The following is a 15,783-nucleotide window of genomic DNA, read 5'->3' as shown; positions in this document are numbered from 1 at the left end:
TGAAGGATCTCTCAGGGTGTGAGGGACACGCTCGATCGACAGTGACTGTGGAACTCTCGATAAGCATTGTCTTTATGGGTGTATCATACACGCGACGCGAAATTCAATTTTAACTTTCTCAACCGTTCGATACCCTCAACGTATCGCAGATTCACAAATTTTTACAAGTTCATATTGGAAAAAAAAATCACGTGTTTTACGAAATATCTCACGTATCACGTGCCAGTCCGAGTTTTCTTTAGTGGCTGACGGAAAACCTAGTCGATTTCGACGCTTAAAGGTCATTGCTCTACATAGCGATGTTATCCGGGATTGTATCCACAAGATCCTGTTATAAATTTTACAATCTTTCGTGACAAATCTAGACACTTTTGGATCGTGCCCCGCACAAGGCAGGTTAGATATATTGTTTCAGGTGTTGTCCCAACAAAGGCACAAAGACTCGTTTATACACATTAATATTTACGACTTTTTAAGAAAACTTTATCCAGAAATCCTTCATAACTTTAGGTCAGTGAAATGTTTTCATTATACTGAAGCTGTTCTTAAATCATTGAAAGACATACAACGCATACACTTGTCACGAAGAAATGTGTCTTAGCATCGTCGCATCGTAAAGATCCACCCGCATATGTATGGCACTAGTAAAACATCTTTTTCCTCCTGTCGTGAAATGTATCTGTGTGTCGATAGGTAGAAAACAGATACCAAAAATTGTAAAACGCTTCTACGGCGCCACACGATACGATTATCTCAATGTAAAATCAACGAAATCCTCGGAGGGTCAACGCGATTACTGTCGCATCGCTGCAAAATCCGAGAGAAATGCCCCTAAACTGGAACGGCACATTGTCTCAGGTATCGTCGACCGTGCAGGGCGACTATATTTTTCCGCACCCGAAACCAAAAGATTCCTTTAAGCCTACCTCCGTCCGTCGACCCATTCGGGGCTGTAAAGCACCTCCAGGTGGGACTGCCCGCTGCGATCGGGGCGACCTTAATCCGTGTGAACAAAAAGAGTTGCACTGGAATAATGACAAGCTCGTAATGCGAGACCATTGTTGCGGGACAATATCCAGCCGCGTTAAGCTCTGTAAACAGTGATGCCTTTGACAATCCACTTGAATTTTCCCTCAGTTTCCCGAGGCTCAACGCAAATTACACTGCGCGTAACGAGTAATTGGCGGCCCGGGCCATGATTTTTAGCTCATCAACAGAAATCCCTTCGTGATTTTTATGTTAACCGAAACAACTTTCCGCATCGACATCCCGTCTGCGTTGCATCGCGTGTGCGTACGCGATGCGTTACCTAATATGTGTAATTATTATTCAATATATGTATCAGCGGAATTATATCGGCTCCTCGAAGAAACCCGGTAATTTACCGCGTACTTGGAATTTACGAGCGTTTCTCATGGAAATAGGCAGGTCGTCGCTTAATTAACGTAATCATACAATTATGTTGACTCTTCAGTTTATCTTATAATATTTTGATCGCGTCTTTAATAATTGGATCGCGACGAAGCTTCTTCGTGAAACGACGTTTCTCACGTTCGGAACCGAGTCGCGTTACTCATCCTTTAACGAATATCGGGGGGCAGCTTTCCCCTCGATTTTTCGCTCGATATCAGTACAGGAGACCGAAATCGCCGCCGTCGTCGTTATCGAATCTGAATCCGATCGGGCGCGACGTCGTTGAATCCAGCCGAGACATCCGCCGTTAAACGCCGGCCTCAGGTGCCTCGGCAGCTGATGCACCTGCACGACAGGTATCACTGCGATCGTCGATGTACGCGCGTCTACGTTCAACATTGTCACCTGCAGCAACCGGCATCGGGATCAGCTATTTAATACGACAACAACGCCGATGTGCCGATCCCACGAATTTTCGAACGTTTACGCAAGCGGATACGCACTGCGAGCGATGTCTTTTTGTTTTTTGCACATTTTATTAATCTCTTTTATCAAACAAGAAGAAAGATAGCATGAGAAAATTATTTCGATCTACATATGTTCAATTTCCTACAAACATGGTACGAGTTTAATCGGATATAATTATAATAGTGCCTTGAGAATTTCAGGATATTTCTTGTCGATAGAAAATGACCTGGGAAATCACCTGCTTGTAAGACGATTGATAAAAAGAACTTAATTCGCATTCGTCCCGGCGCGCGCGCACAGTCACGCTTCCCTGACGGGGAAGAGGAATATATATATGCGCGCATCGTTGAGACGTCAATAAACGTGCGAGTTGCGCCGAGACGTGATAAGATGGAAGAAAACGAGAAGACGGAGTGCATCGAGGGTGCATCTACGGTACGAATCTGCTGGTTTACGGACCGTGCGCGTCTATATAATTATTCTCGATGCAGGATACACATATCTTTATAAGGAAGGGTTCACGTATATACCGCGCGCCGTGGTATCCGCTACGGTATCTTTATAGCTTATTGCAACGCTTTAGGCAATTTCGTGATCAACGTGGAGGAACGGGGGGGAGGGGAGGAGAGGGGAAAACCATGATCGGGCCCGTACGCTCAAAGCGTTTCGCTGTTCCATCAGATTTCGTTTCGAGGCACATAATTGTTTAACATTACTGCGTATATGAAGAAAATATGAGATTAAAGATTTTTAAAGTCTTAAAGGCGTTAAACTAAGCAGTTTTAGCCGAGGATGGTATATAGAAACGTATCATTACACGACGTTAATAACATGCTAAATTAACGAGCTATAAGTGTTAAAGATTTAAGACGAGTCAGTTAATTGTTAGAGAGGCCTTTATAGAAACATAATGATAATAACAAAGTAGGAAATCAATCGCGGACGGAGCAAATTGTATTTTTGCTTTACCTGAGTCCGAGAGAAGTGGAGTTTGCAGGAAACATTTTGTTAAGAAATAAAAATGAAAGCGAAAAATTAAGAAAAGCTATCGACTCGCATCCAGATTATCCTCTTTATCCCTCCCGTTATCCTCGCGATACAATGTATCGCCCAACAATCGAGAAATAATCATTCGGGGAACGCGACACGCAGACTCCCGTACACGTTGGACGGTCCATGTATGTCTCTGGTTCACCTTACGGAGATGAAGGGGGACAGGAACTCAGATGGAGAGATAAACAGATTGAGCGCGGGAAGTAGCGAGAGGGAGAGAAAGAGCGGGCGAGAGTGAGAGAGTATACTGGTTCGAGGGACCAACAATGCCCTCATTCAGGCTTCGTATACACGGGCGCATTATTGAATTCAGTCGCCTTTAAACAGACAGAGAGAGAGAGAGAGAAAGGAGTGACGGAGCTCGCAGGAGCAAGAGGGAAAGAGAGACAGAGTCAGAGAGAGAAAGGGTTATGCGGACGGGTGAGATGCGAGAGGAGCGGGCTGAATGCTATCTATATTATCCGAGCATAGTCGCTCACGCTGTTTGGCGTAGATCGAGATTATCTTCCGCAGTATCTGAATCCGCAGCCGCGCGCCGCCGAAAAGCAAAGTGCTTGCTCCGGGCGAAAGGAAGAAAGGGTAAGCGGAGAGGGTACGCGAGGGGGAGGCGGCAGGGGGTGTGTGTGCGAGATCGCCGCGAGATACGTTTGTGCTGGTACACGTCTAGCCTCCAAATCTAATGTGACGTCTGTGTCACGTACCTCCTTCCATGCTGCTCCATGTCGCGCGCATAAACGGAATGTGTCTCTCTCATCCTCCCTGTCTTTCGCCCGCCACAAAGAACGCGCCCCTATAGGCACGCATCGCCGGCGATATCTACGCGTTCCTGTCCTGTTTCGACGAATACGATACTGAAATTCGCATGTGTCGTTACTTCGAAATTAAGAGCTATCAGAATTTGAAAATTTTTCGAATTCGACGAAATGATTCCTTTCATTATTTTGCCAAATATTAGAGCTCCATGTAAATTACATTACTAATCAATGAGTCTTTGTAAATCATCGCTTTCACAATCATTGCCTATAATTTATGAAAGAGCTGAAATCTCTATCATTCTACTTTAAAATCATATTTTTAGCATAAAATAATATAACGTAATTTTTATTTTATATTAACAAACGAAAGTGAATTAATTATTGTTTCAAATGATTAAAAAAATATTTTCTCTTTTCATTTATTCCTAAATATAATCACTAAAGCTATAAGCTGCTCTGTTTACTTTTAACAAACAATTATCACACTTTTTTATCATGCATTTATTAATAACTAACATTTTAATGATTTATATATATATAACGAATAATTGATAAGCAACAGTGTCTCACGAAATTTAGTTTACCTCGAGCCATCTTTTATGTTCCTTCTTTTCCTCGTATGCCTACTATTAAGATCTTTCTTTACAGTCTTTGACGTTTCGGCAACGAGTCTCGCATGCTCTGCCATTAGCTCCTCAGTAAGAGACAAACTTTTTTCGTTCTGCAACGTGTCGTGTAATATTCTGGCAATTGGCACATTTCCGTCGGCGTCACTGTACTCGACATCGTTACTTGTGTCCGGTCGAATGAGAAGCTTTCGGTTCTTCGACTTGTGACGCGTTTGGTGGGAACGATGCGAATTCTTCGGCAGCTTTTCGGACAGTAATTTCTGCGAGGATAACGGAGGCGATTCGGCTACCCGTTCCACAAATACAAGCGAATTGTTATCATCTTCGTCGCTACGATAGTCAGAACTGGTCGATTGTACTTGCCTGTTCAAATCACTACTCGATTTAATGCGATTCGCCTTTTTTATTATCTCATATACGATGCGGGCTTTATTAGCAGGAATATTAACATTGCTGAGCAACAATTTTTTCGTTGATCGATCTTTTTTCTTTTTCTTTAATTCCGCGCGATTCGTGCCCGATTGTATTTCTGTGTTACTCGTGCCTCGCACTCGCGATTGCTCGGGATCTAACTTTCGTCGAGCAATATGAGGAGCGCCGATGACAACGCGAGTTTTGCTGTTGTAAACGTTTCCGTTAATATCTTGGAAGTATTCTTCCTCGGATGGCGATATAGTCTCGAGCATGTTGTCGACGGCGGCGTTCAGTGATTCTTTGTTCTCGCGGAAAGTATGCGACACCACATTCGTGCCTATATTGACAACCGGTTTGGGAGATTGAGATTTATCATCCTGAAAGTCTCCAAACATCCTCATACTCGGCGTTTCCTCGTAAACGATGTCGGTGTTCAGATCGACGCTTTCTTCCCCTGGACCGTCCAGCCTCACCGCCGGTATTAACGACGTTATGTGCTGCTTCACGTCATCAGGCACCTCGGAAACGTTGACGAGATGCTCTAACAGCGCCTTCAGATACGAGCCCCTCGTCGCGTAGGCCATGTGATCGAAACCCACGGCGTGCACCAGATTGTCGTACTTACGCTCGAAAAACATGGCCACCCTCACCGCGTCGGTCACGTCTGTCTTCGTGTAATCGATGGCCCGCATCACGCCGTACAGGTCCACGTCCACGTTGGAATCGCGCGCGTACCTCTTCAATTCGATCGGCTGCGCGCCGGGACCGACGGTGGTTATTTTATCTCTGAAGTACTCGAGAGCCTCCTGCTGCACGGGATCCCGCTGCACGCTTTCCAACTCCTGGCCCAGGTCCATCATAGCCCGCAAGAGTCGACCCTTGGTCGCGTACTCGAACGGGTCTCTCGGTAATTTCAGTTTGCGCAGTAAATCAGGAATGGAGAAGAACTTGATGATACCGCGGATAATTTTCTCGTTTCTCGTCCGCGGTAGCGCGAAGAAGAGCGACTGCATATTGATATCGTCCATCGTTCTCGGTTTTCTGCGCTCGATCTTAATCTCGTTGTGCAGAGTGCGATTCAGATGGTCCGACGCCGCGCGATACTCGGCTGAAAACTCGCCCGGTCGAGCGATCGTGATATTCAACATCATATCGTTCATCGCGAACAGCCTGTCTCTGTAAGTGGGATACTCCGTGAGAAAATCCTTTCCGAAGATTTGCTGGAATCCCCGCGAAACGAAATATTTTCGAAGGACGTCCATCTTGCTCGCGTGATATCTGTAGTCGCGCATCTGCTTCAGCGCGTGCTCAACTTCCTCCGTGTGAACGTCATTCACGAGAGACGGCTTAAAGGCCCGGATGCTCTGTTGTATCGCGGCGTCGATATCTTTCGTCTCGGCCAGTTCCAGCATCTGCAGGAGCAACCGTTTCGGCGTGTCCTCCGACTGCAGCAACCTTTCCATCGACGTCTTGATATCTTCACATCGCAGCAGAAGCCTCAAATCGTCGTACGTGTGATCATTCGGGATCTCATCGATGGCACGATCGATTTCGTAAGGTGACGGTATTTCGTAAAATATCTCAGTATGCACTTCTCCAATCGACCATGATCTAAACGTAGTCATGAAGTAGTCGTGCAGAAACACCTCTATATCGTTGATTAACGATTTGCTCTTGATTAACCCCGGTCTACTGACGAATTCCCTCATTATCACGCGCAGCGTGGAGTATATAGAGCCAAAAGGGAAAGCGCGATAAACGTCCTCGACGGGCACGGCTACGTCCTCCGCGTGACCTAGCGCGTACAGATTTAGCGGTGCCAGCTGCTGAGACGACGTGCTATTTAACCCATGAGAGAGATAAAAGAAGATTTGCTCCTTTACGTATTTATCTATATTATCCCTGCAAGCTTTAAACGCGTTTTTTATGGACCCGTCTACCTTCACATCGCGCAGGAACAGCGCGGAGTAGCGCATAAGTATCGACCACTCGCTGTGACTGGTGACTGACGACGACAGGTCAACTTGGAAGCGGAAATTCGGCGGCAGTATCTGTATCAGATTCTCGAGCTTCAACACGAAATCCCGATAGTCTGAGCACGGCGTGGTGGCCACGACCGCCGAGTTATACAGGATCGTTACGCGTTCCTGCGGCACGTTCGCTTGCTCCGGTAACGACCTCGCGTTCGTCTCCAGAGAGTCGAGGGCGGAAAATATCTCGTCGTTTTGCAGCTCCTTGACGTTTCGCAGAGCGGTCAGTAGATCGAAAATACGCTGCTTGAAGGTGCGCGACTTTTGATACACGTCGAAGTTCCAGGGAAGAAGCAACGCGACGTCCGTCCTCGACAGGATTCGCAGCAACGGTTTTATCGAGGTGAAATGGGTGCACGGTATCGCGCGTATCAGAACTTCCACGTGTTCCCGGGTAACGTCGACGTCGGGCGATTTCTCCAGCGAGGCTTCGGCGTTAATCAACGCCTGTCTCGTACTCACGTCTGTGGGATTGGTCAGCTTGCAGTAATACAGTATCTTCGCGACCTTCAGCTTCCGCGACGCTATGCCGCTGAGATTGAAATAAATCGGCAAGTGCGGCATCAACGTTGCCAGCTTGCAATTCTTCACGAGCAGCTTCACGTAAAAGGTGGTCAACGGCAGCGGCAACAACAGTCTCTCGATCTCCGTGTCGTTTACCGCGGGCGTGTCCGGCATTCCGCGGACGATTCTTTTGGCGAAATCGATCGAATGTAGGGAAGATCGAAACGCGTAGCTCTTCGATAATTCGTCCAAGACCGCCAGCACCCGCAGTTTCTTCGTCTTGTATTCGGTTAGCTGGAAATTCAAGGGTAAGGACGCGATGACTTTCTTAATCGTCATCCGACTCTCGAGTTGCTTGATTTGGTTGTACCTGAACGGAATCTCTTTTATGATGGCTCTTATATCGTTGCTGTCGATTATCGATTCGTACGGTACTACATTGGAGCTGATTTTCGTCAGTTCGCTTACGAGTGCGTCGAGGGATATTTTCAGCTTGTCGTTCGTAGAGCCAATAGTGATGCTCAGCAGCAGTAATACATCGTGCAACGCTACTCTAGGAGTTGACGCGTGCTTTATGTCGAAATTTCCGGGTAATAATTTAATCAACGTGGAAGGCTTCAAGTATTTTTTTATGAGCCCCACGTAAGGTACATTTTGGGGAAGTATGTTCAAGAGTGGCACGAGATCGTCCTTCGTGATGTTCGGAATGTCCGGATAAAGCTCCTCTTCCAGGAGAAGCTCCTCCAATTCCGAATGAATGTCCGTGTCTAATTTTAACAATTGTCGTAGCAAATGCAGCACTTTCGTCTTGTACGTCGGCTGATTGTCGAAGTTAAACGACTCCGGCAGTAAACTCGCTATTTTTTCAGGCTTGAAAAATTGACGTACTTTCGGCAGGGACATATTTAACAAGCTGACAAATTCGAGATCCTTGCTGGACAGCCGCTCGTAAAAAGTCCTGCGAAACGATTGTCTTACCGCAGAGGTACCGCGCTCGCGTAAAGCCTGTCTCACGGATCTCATAGTCTTGTAAAGAATTGCCTTTCGTCTCAAGCTGGATGATCGCAGCAGATTATCCAGCACAGTGGCGAGAGCGTCGATTGACGAGCTGTAGTGGGTGTACTTGAAATCCGGCGATAAATACTTGATCATATTATCGTGATTCAGGAATATCTTAAGAGGCACTAAATCGTATTTAAAATTGAGATTCATCAAAGTACGATGCATGCTTTTAACGTCTTGCTCGGTAATGAAATTGTAACGTTTCTCAAGATTTCGCCGTAGCTTATTCGTCGACTTGTAAACATTCTCATTTTCAATCTCGTTGTCATTTATCAACGACAGCAGATGAAGTAATTTCTTAGCCGGAGTGGAAAACATTTTCCAATCTGTGTCCTTGTACTTAAAATATTTGAGGATTTCTCCGCTCTGCAGGAAAATCTTGATAGGTCTAAAGTCTTTTTCGTGCGGTATCAAGACCAGCATCTTCTTCCAGTCTTCCTCAGTCAAATCTCTCCTCGAGAGCTTGTTGGAACCTATCATCAATTCCAGAGCGCGCTTGAACGATTGCAGATGCTGTTGCATGTTGTGATCGACGAACGCTGGTACCTCACGCAATAGATAGTCGACGATATTTTTAAGTATCTCGATATTGTCACTGGAGGTGTCGAAGAGTTCGTCCGTATTCAGGTAGCTCAGTATTTCGGGATTTAATATGGAATTAAAATAATCCACGTTGATCTGCTGAATGTGTCCAAGTTCCCGCAGCAGCGGTCTGAGTTGAAAACCAGTGACAATCGGATAGCTCAAATCTTTGACGTCCGACAGCAGCTTGTTTAACTCATTCGCCGCGGTATAATTACTACTGACTTCCGGCAAATCCGTCATCTTGGTCAATAAAGTAACCAGTGGAATTGTCGATTGGACGATCTCGTTATCGCTCGTTAAACGAGACAGCGTATTGGCGTTAAATAAATGCTCGACGTCGAACTGTTGTCTGACGCGATGCGGGATGCTATTCACTATGTCTTGGAAGTCCGATATCTGCGTACTCGCGATATCTTCTCCCTCGTTAGGTCGAACATTTTTCAGCGCTGAGAACGCATCGAGTAATTGCGTGTCGTTGTCCATCCGATGTTGCTTCTGGAGAGCATACAGTAACGTACGATACCGCCTTTTGGGATCGGCAACCGCGAAGACGGTGTGTCCGAACTTCTCGCTGACATCCCTTCTGTGCAAATATAATCTGACAGGAGCGAGCTCGTCAATATAAGTGACTCCCACGTCGTCGAGTACAGTTAACAAGTCCACCTCCATCCCGAAGCTGAACACGTCTTGCCGAATGGCGCTCAACATTTTGAAAACTTCGCTGTTCTTTTTGATCACAGGATGCACCAGCAAACGATGCAACAATCCCAGCAGCGTTCCTTTAGCCGATCTGCTGGAGGGAACGGTAACTTTGATCTTATTCAATCCGGCGGCAGTTAGAAGCTTTCTAACGGGATCGTAAACGGCGGCCTTGATGGCAGCAACTGTGGTCTTCAGCGATTCGATATCCATTCGATATCCCTTCAATTTTGCCTCGATTTTGGAAATGGCTCTCATTAGAGGAAGGTTAACGGCGACGTCGGCCCTTTTTTTCGCGTAGTGCAGAATCGCCATCAAGAGCTCCTCCTTCTCCAACGAATCGGATTTTCTGAGCTTTTCCGGCAGAATGCTGTACGCCCAATCGGGTGTCAGCAGTTTTCTCAGTGGCTCGGTAAAGGAATCCGTAGGCAAGGCCGATACAGCTTTACCGATTCGCTCTTTACTGGCACGCGACGCTTTGTCCAGACTCTCGTCGTACGTAATTTCTCTGAGAATCATCGATGCGGCCTTCGTCAGATCCTCCGACTCATTCCTGTCGATGATCTGCTGGAAATGATTTTCCAACCAAGCCTGTCGTTCCTCGGGCGAGATCGTCAGGTTCTCCAACTTGCTTATTTCTAGCAGAAGTGGCTGGTAGATGATGTTACTCGGATCTTGCAACGACTGGATCAAGTAAGTGAAAATCGGCGTTTGACGATCGTCTTCATTCGCACTGTCCAGGATACTCAACGCCGCCCTGATGCGTCTCAGCAGCAACTTTTCCACGCGTATTATGCGAGATTTCGTCAAGCTTTTCAGAAGCGTAATCAAAGCGTCGCGCGCGGTGGCTGCTTCTAAACTCGCGAGATTCAATTCTGGCACGAGCGCCATCAGATTCGCTTTCCTCAGCAGCAGATTAACGGGCTTCACGTACGTGTTGTACGGCAGATACTCCATCATCGCTTCCAACGTCTGTTTTTTCAGGATCTCGGTGTTGATCAGAATTTCTTCCTCCAGAATGCCCTCCGCCTGCGTCACGAGGCCGGTTAGATTCGCGTCCGATGAGATATGATGAATGGGATGATTCAAGGCTCTGGCGAGAACGTTTTCCGGCGTTCCGCTGATGGAGACGTTCCAGTCGCCGACGTTCACGTACGCGTACGACTTGAGAATTTCGTCCTGCAGTATTTTATTGCGAGACAGCAATTGTTGAACCAGATACACGAAATCCGAGCGATCGAATGTTTTAATCGGCAACGGTGGTCCGTCGATGCTATCTACGGCGAAGCTCAACGCTTCTAAGAGCTTCGGTTGAGTGGTTTTCAACCCCACGGCCCGTAATATGAGCAGAAGTCTCTCCATAGGCGTGTGCACGTCAGCCAGACTGAAAGACGTCGACAAATACGTCAATAATTTCCATTTCTTAAAAAGTATTTTCAGCGGCAGATACCGTGGATCGCTGTCGATGTATGGCAGATTTTTTAGTAACATTTGCAGATCCTCCGAGACATATAGATTGATCAGCAGCGGCTCCGCAAGATAATTGTGAGCGTTCTGGAGAGCCCTGTATAAAGGCTCGTCGGATTTGATTGAAGGAAGTGTCAGCACTCTTTTCAGCATGGCTAGCAATAAGCTCCTCGGTGTTTCGTATTCGAACTTGTTGAACTCGTAACCGAGAATATCGACGATGTTCGGCTTGGAGAAAAAATTCAGTATAGGAGCGAACTTCTCACTCTTGAAGGCGTTCGGTATGCGCATCAGCAGGGAAAAGAAGTCGACCTCCACCTCCGTCGAATCGTCCCTCTGGAAGATGATTCCGGTCTCGTAGAGCAGCCCTCGTTTAGAGGTCAAACCGTTGACGCGACCTTTGTAAATGAAATTATCGATGAGGTTCGCTTGCGGCTTGTTCACCGGGACGTTCCTCAAATGGATGAGCGAGGTCAGCATTAATTCCCAGGGATCGCCACTCGCCTGTCTGTCCCCGAAGGCGTAGGTCCACGGCAGATCCTCGGACAAATGAGGACGCAGCATTTTCATCACGTCGCTGATGTTCCGCTGCAGGCATGGTGTGTCGAAGGAGTCCAGATAGTCGCTCACCTCGTGGAAGCTAATCGGCACCGCGTAGTCGTAATTGGCATCGCTCGCCAGTTTCTGCGAGACGAAAGGTATCAGCAAGGACAGAGGTTTCCTCAAATGGCGCAGACGTGATTTTCTACGGAGGCGCGACAGCACTTGCAAAAGAGCGTGATCGCCCGTCTCGTGGAAACCGATGTCGAGATCCCGAAGTGCGAGATGCGAGTCATCGAGACGATCGAAAAGATATTTAGCCACGGCGGCGACGTTAACGGGGTAATAATCGTTTGTCGAGAGCTTCTTCAGGTTATCCTTCCAGTTGAGATCGGTCGGATAAGGCTCGACGTCGAAATTCTGTAGCAACAACGAGGTCGCCTCTCTAATCGCCTCGGACGACAGCTCGTCCGCCTCCAGTCTCTCGAGGACAGTTTTCAGAAAATTCGTCGCGTTCTCCAGATTCGGCCCCATGTACTGCAGCAGATAGTCCTCGGCGCCCCCCGAACGCTCCTTCAATCGTTGCGCGATAAATCTGATGGCGTTGTGGACCTCCGGATCCGTCAGATCGAACGCCGGATAATTTAACAGTATCGCGGACACTGTACGCAGATTGAGAATCTGGTCGCCGTCGCGAGCCGCTTGTAACAGAAAGTCAATGCCTTTCGTCAGGGACGGCGGCACCGCGTCGGCCCGGCGCTTATCGCGCGAGACCGACTCGATCACTTCCTGGTCTATGTCGAGCAGCATATCGGCGAGCAGCGGCGCCCGCCGCTCCAGGGCGGCGTCGACGTCGGAAAAGGCGTTTATGCAGAGCGACGCGTATTCGGAAACGAAGCGGTTGTCAACCCTCTCCAGCATTTGCAGGAGCTTGTACAGTTGCTGCTTCGGCAGTTTGTTCCTCAGCGCCGGCAGGACCGGCAGAAACTCGTAGACCGCGACCCGACGATTCCGCACGGCGTCGTGAATCCGCTCGAAGGGCACTCTCGCGTGGTCGTCGAGACAGAGCAGGAGCACGCGGCCCAACGTCGTTACCAGATTGTCGCGCAAAACAGCGGCAGCCTCCAGACGCGATAAAACGTCCCGCGGCGTGAGAGCTGGATATTCGGCGACGCTTTGTAAAGTCTGACTGGGTACCATCGATCTTCGCACCGAACAATGCCGATCGTAATGCTTCTTTCCGTGCGAGCTCTATCAAGTGGAAAGGCAGATGCAAAGAAAAGCAAATGTTATTTTTATCCTCTTTTTTTTACCTTTTCTTCTTGCTGTAATGTGGTGTGGCGCAGGAGCACGCAAGTGTGTACGTGATGGTACTTATACGTGATATTATTTATGCTTACCGACACTTGTCGTTCAGCAACGGATTCTGCGAATTGACAGACCGATATTGACACTATTACGGTCAATACTACTGTCCAGTTTATCCGAAACGGGATTCGGAAATTTGCAGCGTTATATCGACGTTCGAATGTCGCCGTCCTTTTACCTTTCGTAATGCAACCTTCGCAATAATCGAAAGCTGCGTATCTCCTATTAGCCATCTAGAGAAATGTTTTAAGTTACATTTTAATTGTATATCTATCAAGTTGTCTGAATTTCTTTTATTCGTGAAAATTTGATTCAGAAAGAAGTAAACATGTTTCTTTATCTATATGCAATGTACAGAATTTTAATATTTTTTTAAATTTCGTGCCACGCGCGCTGTTATAGTTCTCTTATCAATGATCTCGTGCATGAAAATCTATCTACATTTTCAGTGTGATATTATTCTCTCGAATTTTTATGTCTGCGCTTTATCACGGCACAATACGCACGCTATGTTAAAATTAAAATACACGCTGATAAGAAATTAATACGCACACCGAAGCTAAGACACATTATTTCTACATCGTAAAACAGATTTATAGCTTACCCTATAGCCTGTTAATTGTTTAATGCAATGTGCAATGTGTTTAAATTTTAAATCATTTTAGAGAGAACAAAACTGATATTAAATAAAGATATAAATTTAAAGAATAAATAATAAGGAAAAGGATTATTTAAAAAATAAAATTATGTAAAAATATAAGTAAGAATATACTGTACTATAAATCTATTATCCAAAATATATTATAAAAAAATATTTTAAATATTATTAAATCAATTCATAAATAAATATACGAATATATAAGTATTTATGAATATTTATAAAAATAAATTAGAAAAAAATCTACCGCGCATAATTTTAAATACTTTAATTTATCACCCTTTTTTATAAACTATAATATTTTATTTAAAAAATTATTATAATTGTTAAGCATGTAAGTCATCATCAATTGTAATCACCAATCGTATTGACACAAAATAGTGTGATTAAAATGCAATGTAACGTTATGATTTTTACATTATGTTTAATTTTACAATAAAATAATTAGTAATTATAAAAGCTATGTAAAAAGAAGTGCAAGCAAAAGCGTAATCACTATTTACAATCATAATTATTATTATAATAATTTATTTTCACTGAAATTCATTCACATTGTATCAGAAAGCAAAAGTTTGAAATACTCGATTTAAATATGTAGATTATTAATCTGTTTTAAACTAATTATATATATCACCATTTTCTATTATAATTTTGGAGACTTACTGTGCTACGAGGCATATTCCTTAATAAAACAATTTTCTCTTTGCGAGCGGTTTAACTTGGAGCTCGCTCGCTTTTCGCGATTGGCGACAATGAAAACGAAGACGACAATGTCGGGAGACGACGGACCTGTCTACGTCTCCGCCGATCGGTGCCAATGCTGTGACCAATTAAATCGATAGCGGTGCCTGTTCGCGGTGACGAATTACTAATCGATTTCGGTGCCTTTTCCGTTTATCCGACACAGTGCGAATCGCGTTCATTGCAATCACCCACTGCCGCACAGTTCTCGCGTAAGGCAATGCACCCACACGTATGCGTCGCGAGGCGATAATGCAAGACGTATCGGAAACGTGCGAAAATAAATGGCGCAAACTAATTTTCTATGAAATTGTTTCTATACGGATACTTTCGCGCGTAGTAAATCTAGCGGTTATCAATCGCAAGAATTATTTATCGGTCTTGGTGTAATTCACTCTTTACGGTTGCGTTAACAGACTTATTAATTGATACAAGTTTTGAAACATAAAAGTATTTCATGAATACGTCATATATTTATAAAAAAAATTCAATTCATATATAGGAGAACTTTTGAATTGCAAAATCTGCTTTTTATATGGCACTTTAATTTATTTTATTGGAAATCACCAGCGGTAACGATATGATTACAACTATTTAGCTCTATTATCAATGCTCTCGTTAACGACATAATTGACTTTTGTGAAGAGAAGTGAAGAGAAAACGGAAAACGTTCACGGACTTTCTATTTTGTTCGGTATACGTGTCGACGCGCTGACGCCAGAAACGAAACGGGCGCTGAAATTTGCGTCCGCGCGTAAACTCGAGTTTCTATGCATGGACCTTGTTACAATTTTATTCAAACTTGTATATTCCACAGAATGCTGCTATACCAACCGCTGTATCGCGATGTCGTATATTTGCATATTTGAATGAACACTTTGTAACCCTATTTCTCTAACTTCTCTTGCAAATTTCTCATTAGTCAAAAATTAATTCTTTCCCCCTTTTTTGTTCAATGCGTGACAAAACACTAATGCATTATTTATATTATTATTACCTGTGATTTTGTTTTATATATTCTAAAATGTTATACATTTTTCTACATAAATAATTAACAAACTTTTAGTCATTTTGCTGTAAAGTTACATTTGCCGTAATTATATGATAAACATCACAAACGAAAGAAATAATTTGAATTACTGCACATTCGTGAATGAGTGAAGCTTTGTCTAAAAGTCTCTTTTTACCGGGTACTTCACGGTGGCATCCATATATATAGTCCGCGCTTCGTCGTAGGGAATTTACCGAACGTTTCGACAATGATAAAAGCGTTGCATCGTATTTTCCGAGAACATACGTTTCTTGCGACCGAAGGGAGTATCTTTCTGCGCGGCGTGCGTGCGCTCGCCGACGCGTGCATAACGAGGCTATCCTAAGAAATCTGAAAAAAAATTGCT

General features: G+C 45.0%; 1 protein-coding gene across 1 annotated transcript; it reads right to left on the bottom strand.

Moving 5' to 3' along the window:
* Positions 1–4,080: 4,080 nt before the first annotated feature.
* Positions 4,081–14,576, bottom strand: LOC105448768. The gene is made up of 3 exons (XM_011687512.1): positions 14,309–14,576; positions 13,020–13,220; positions 4,081–12,870 (listed from the first exon to the last, which is right to left on the bottom strand). Exons 1-3 carry the CDS (start codon positions 14,321–14,323, stop codon positions 4,270–4,272), a joined length of 8,817 nt encoding a protein of 2,938 aa, XP_011685814.1. The 5' UTR covers positions 14,324–14,576; the 3' UTR covers positions 4,081–4,269.
* Positions 14,577–15,783: the final 1,207 nt, after the last annotated feature.

The sequence above is a fragment of the Wasmannia auropunctata genome, unplaced genomic scaffold (genome assembly GCF_000956235.1).
Source record: "Wasmannia auropunctata unplaced genomic scaffold, wasmannia.A_1.0 LD336078.1, whole genome shotgun sequence".
In the NCBI taxonomy this organism is placed as follows: domain Eukaryota; kingdom Metazoa; phylum Arthropoda; class Insecta; order Hymenoptera; family Formicidae; genus Wasmannia; species Wasmannia auropunctata.
Note: the sequence above shows the minus strand (reverse complement) of the source record. Positions and strands in the feature narration are given on the sequence as shown.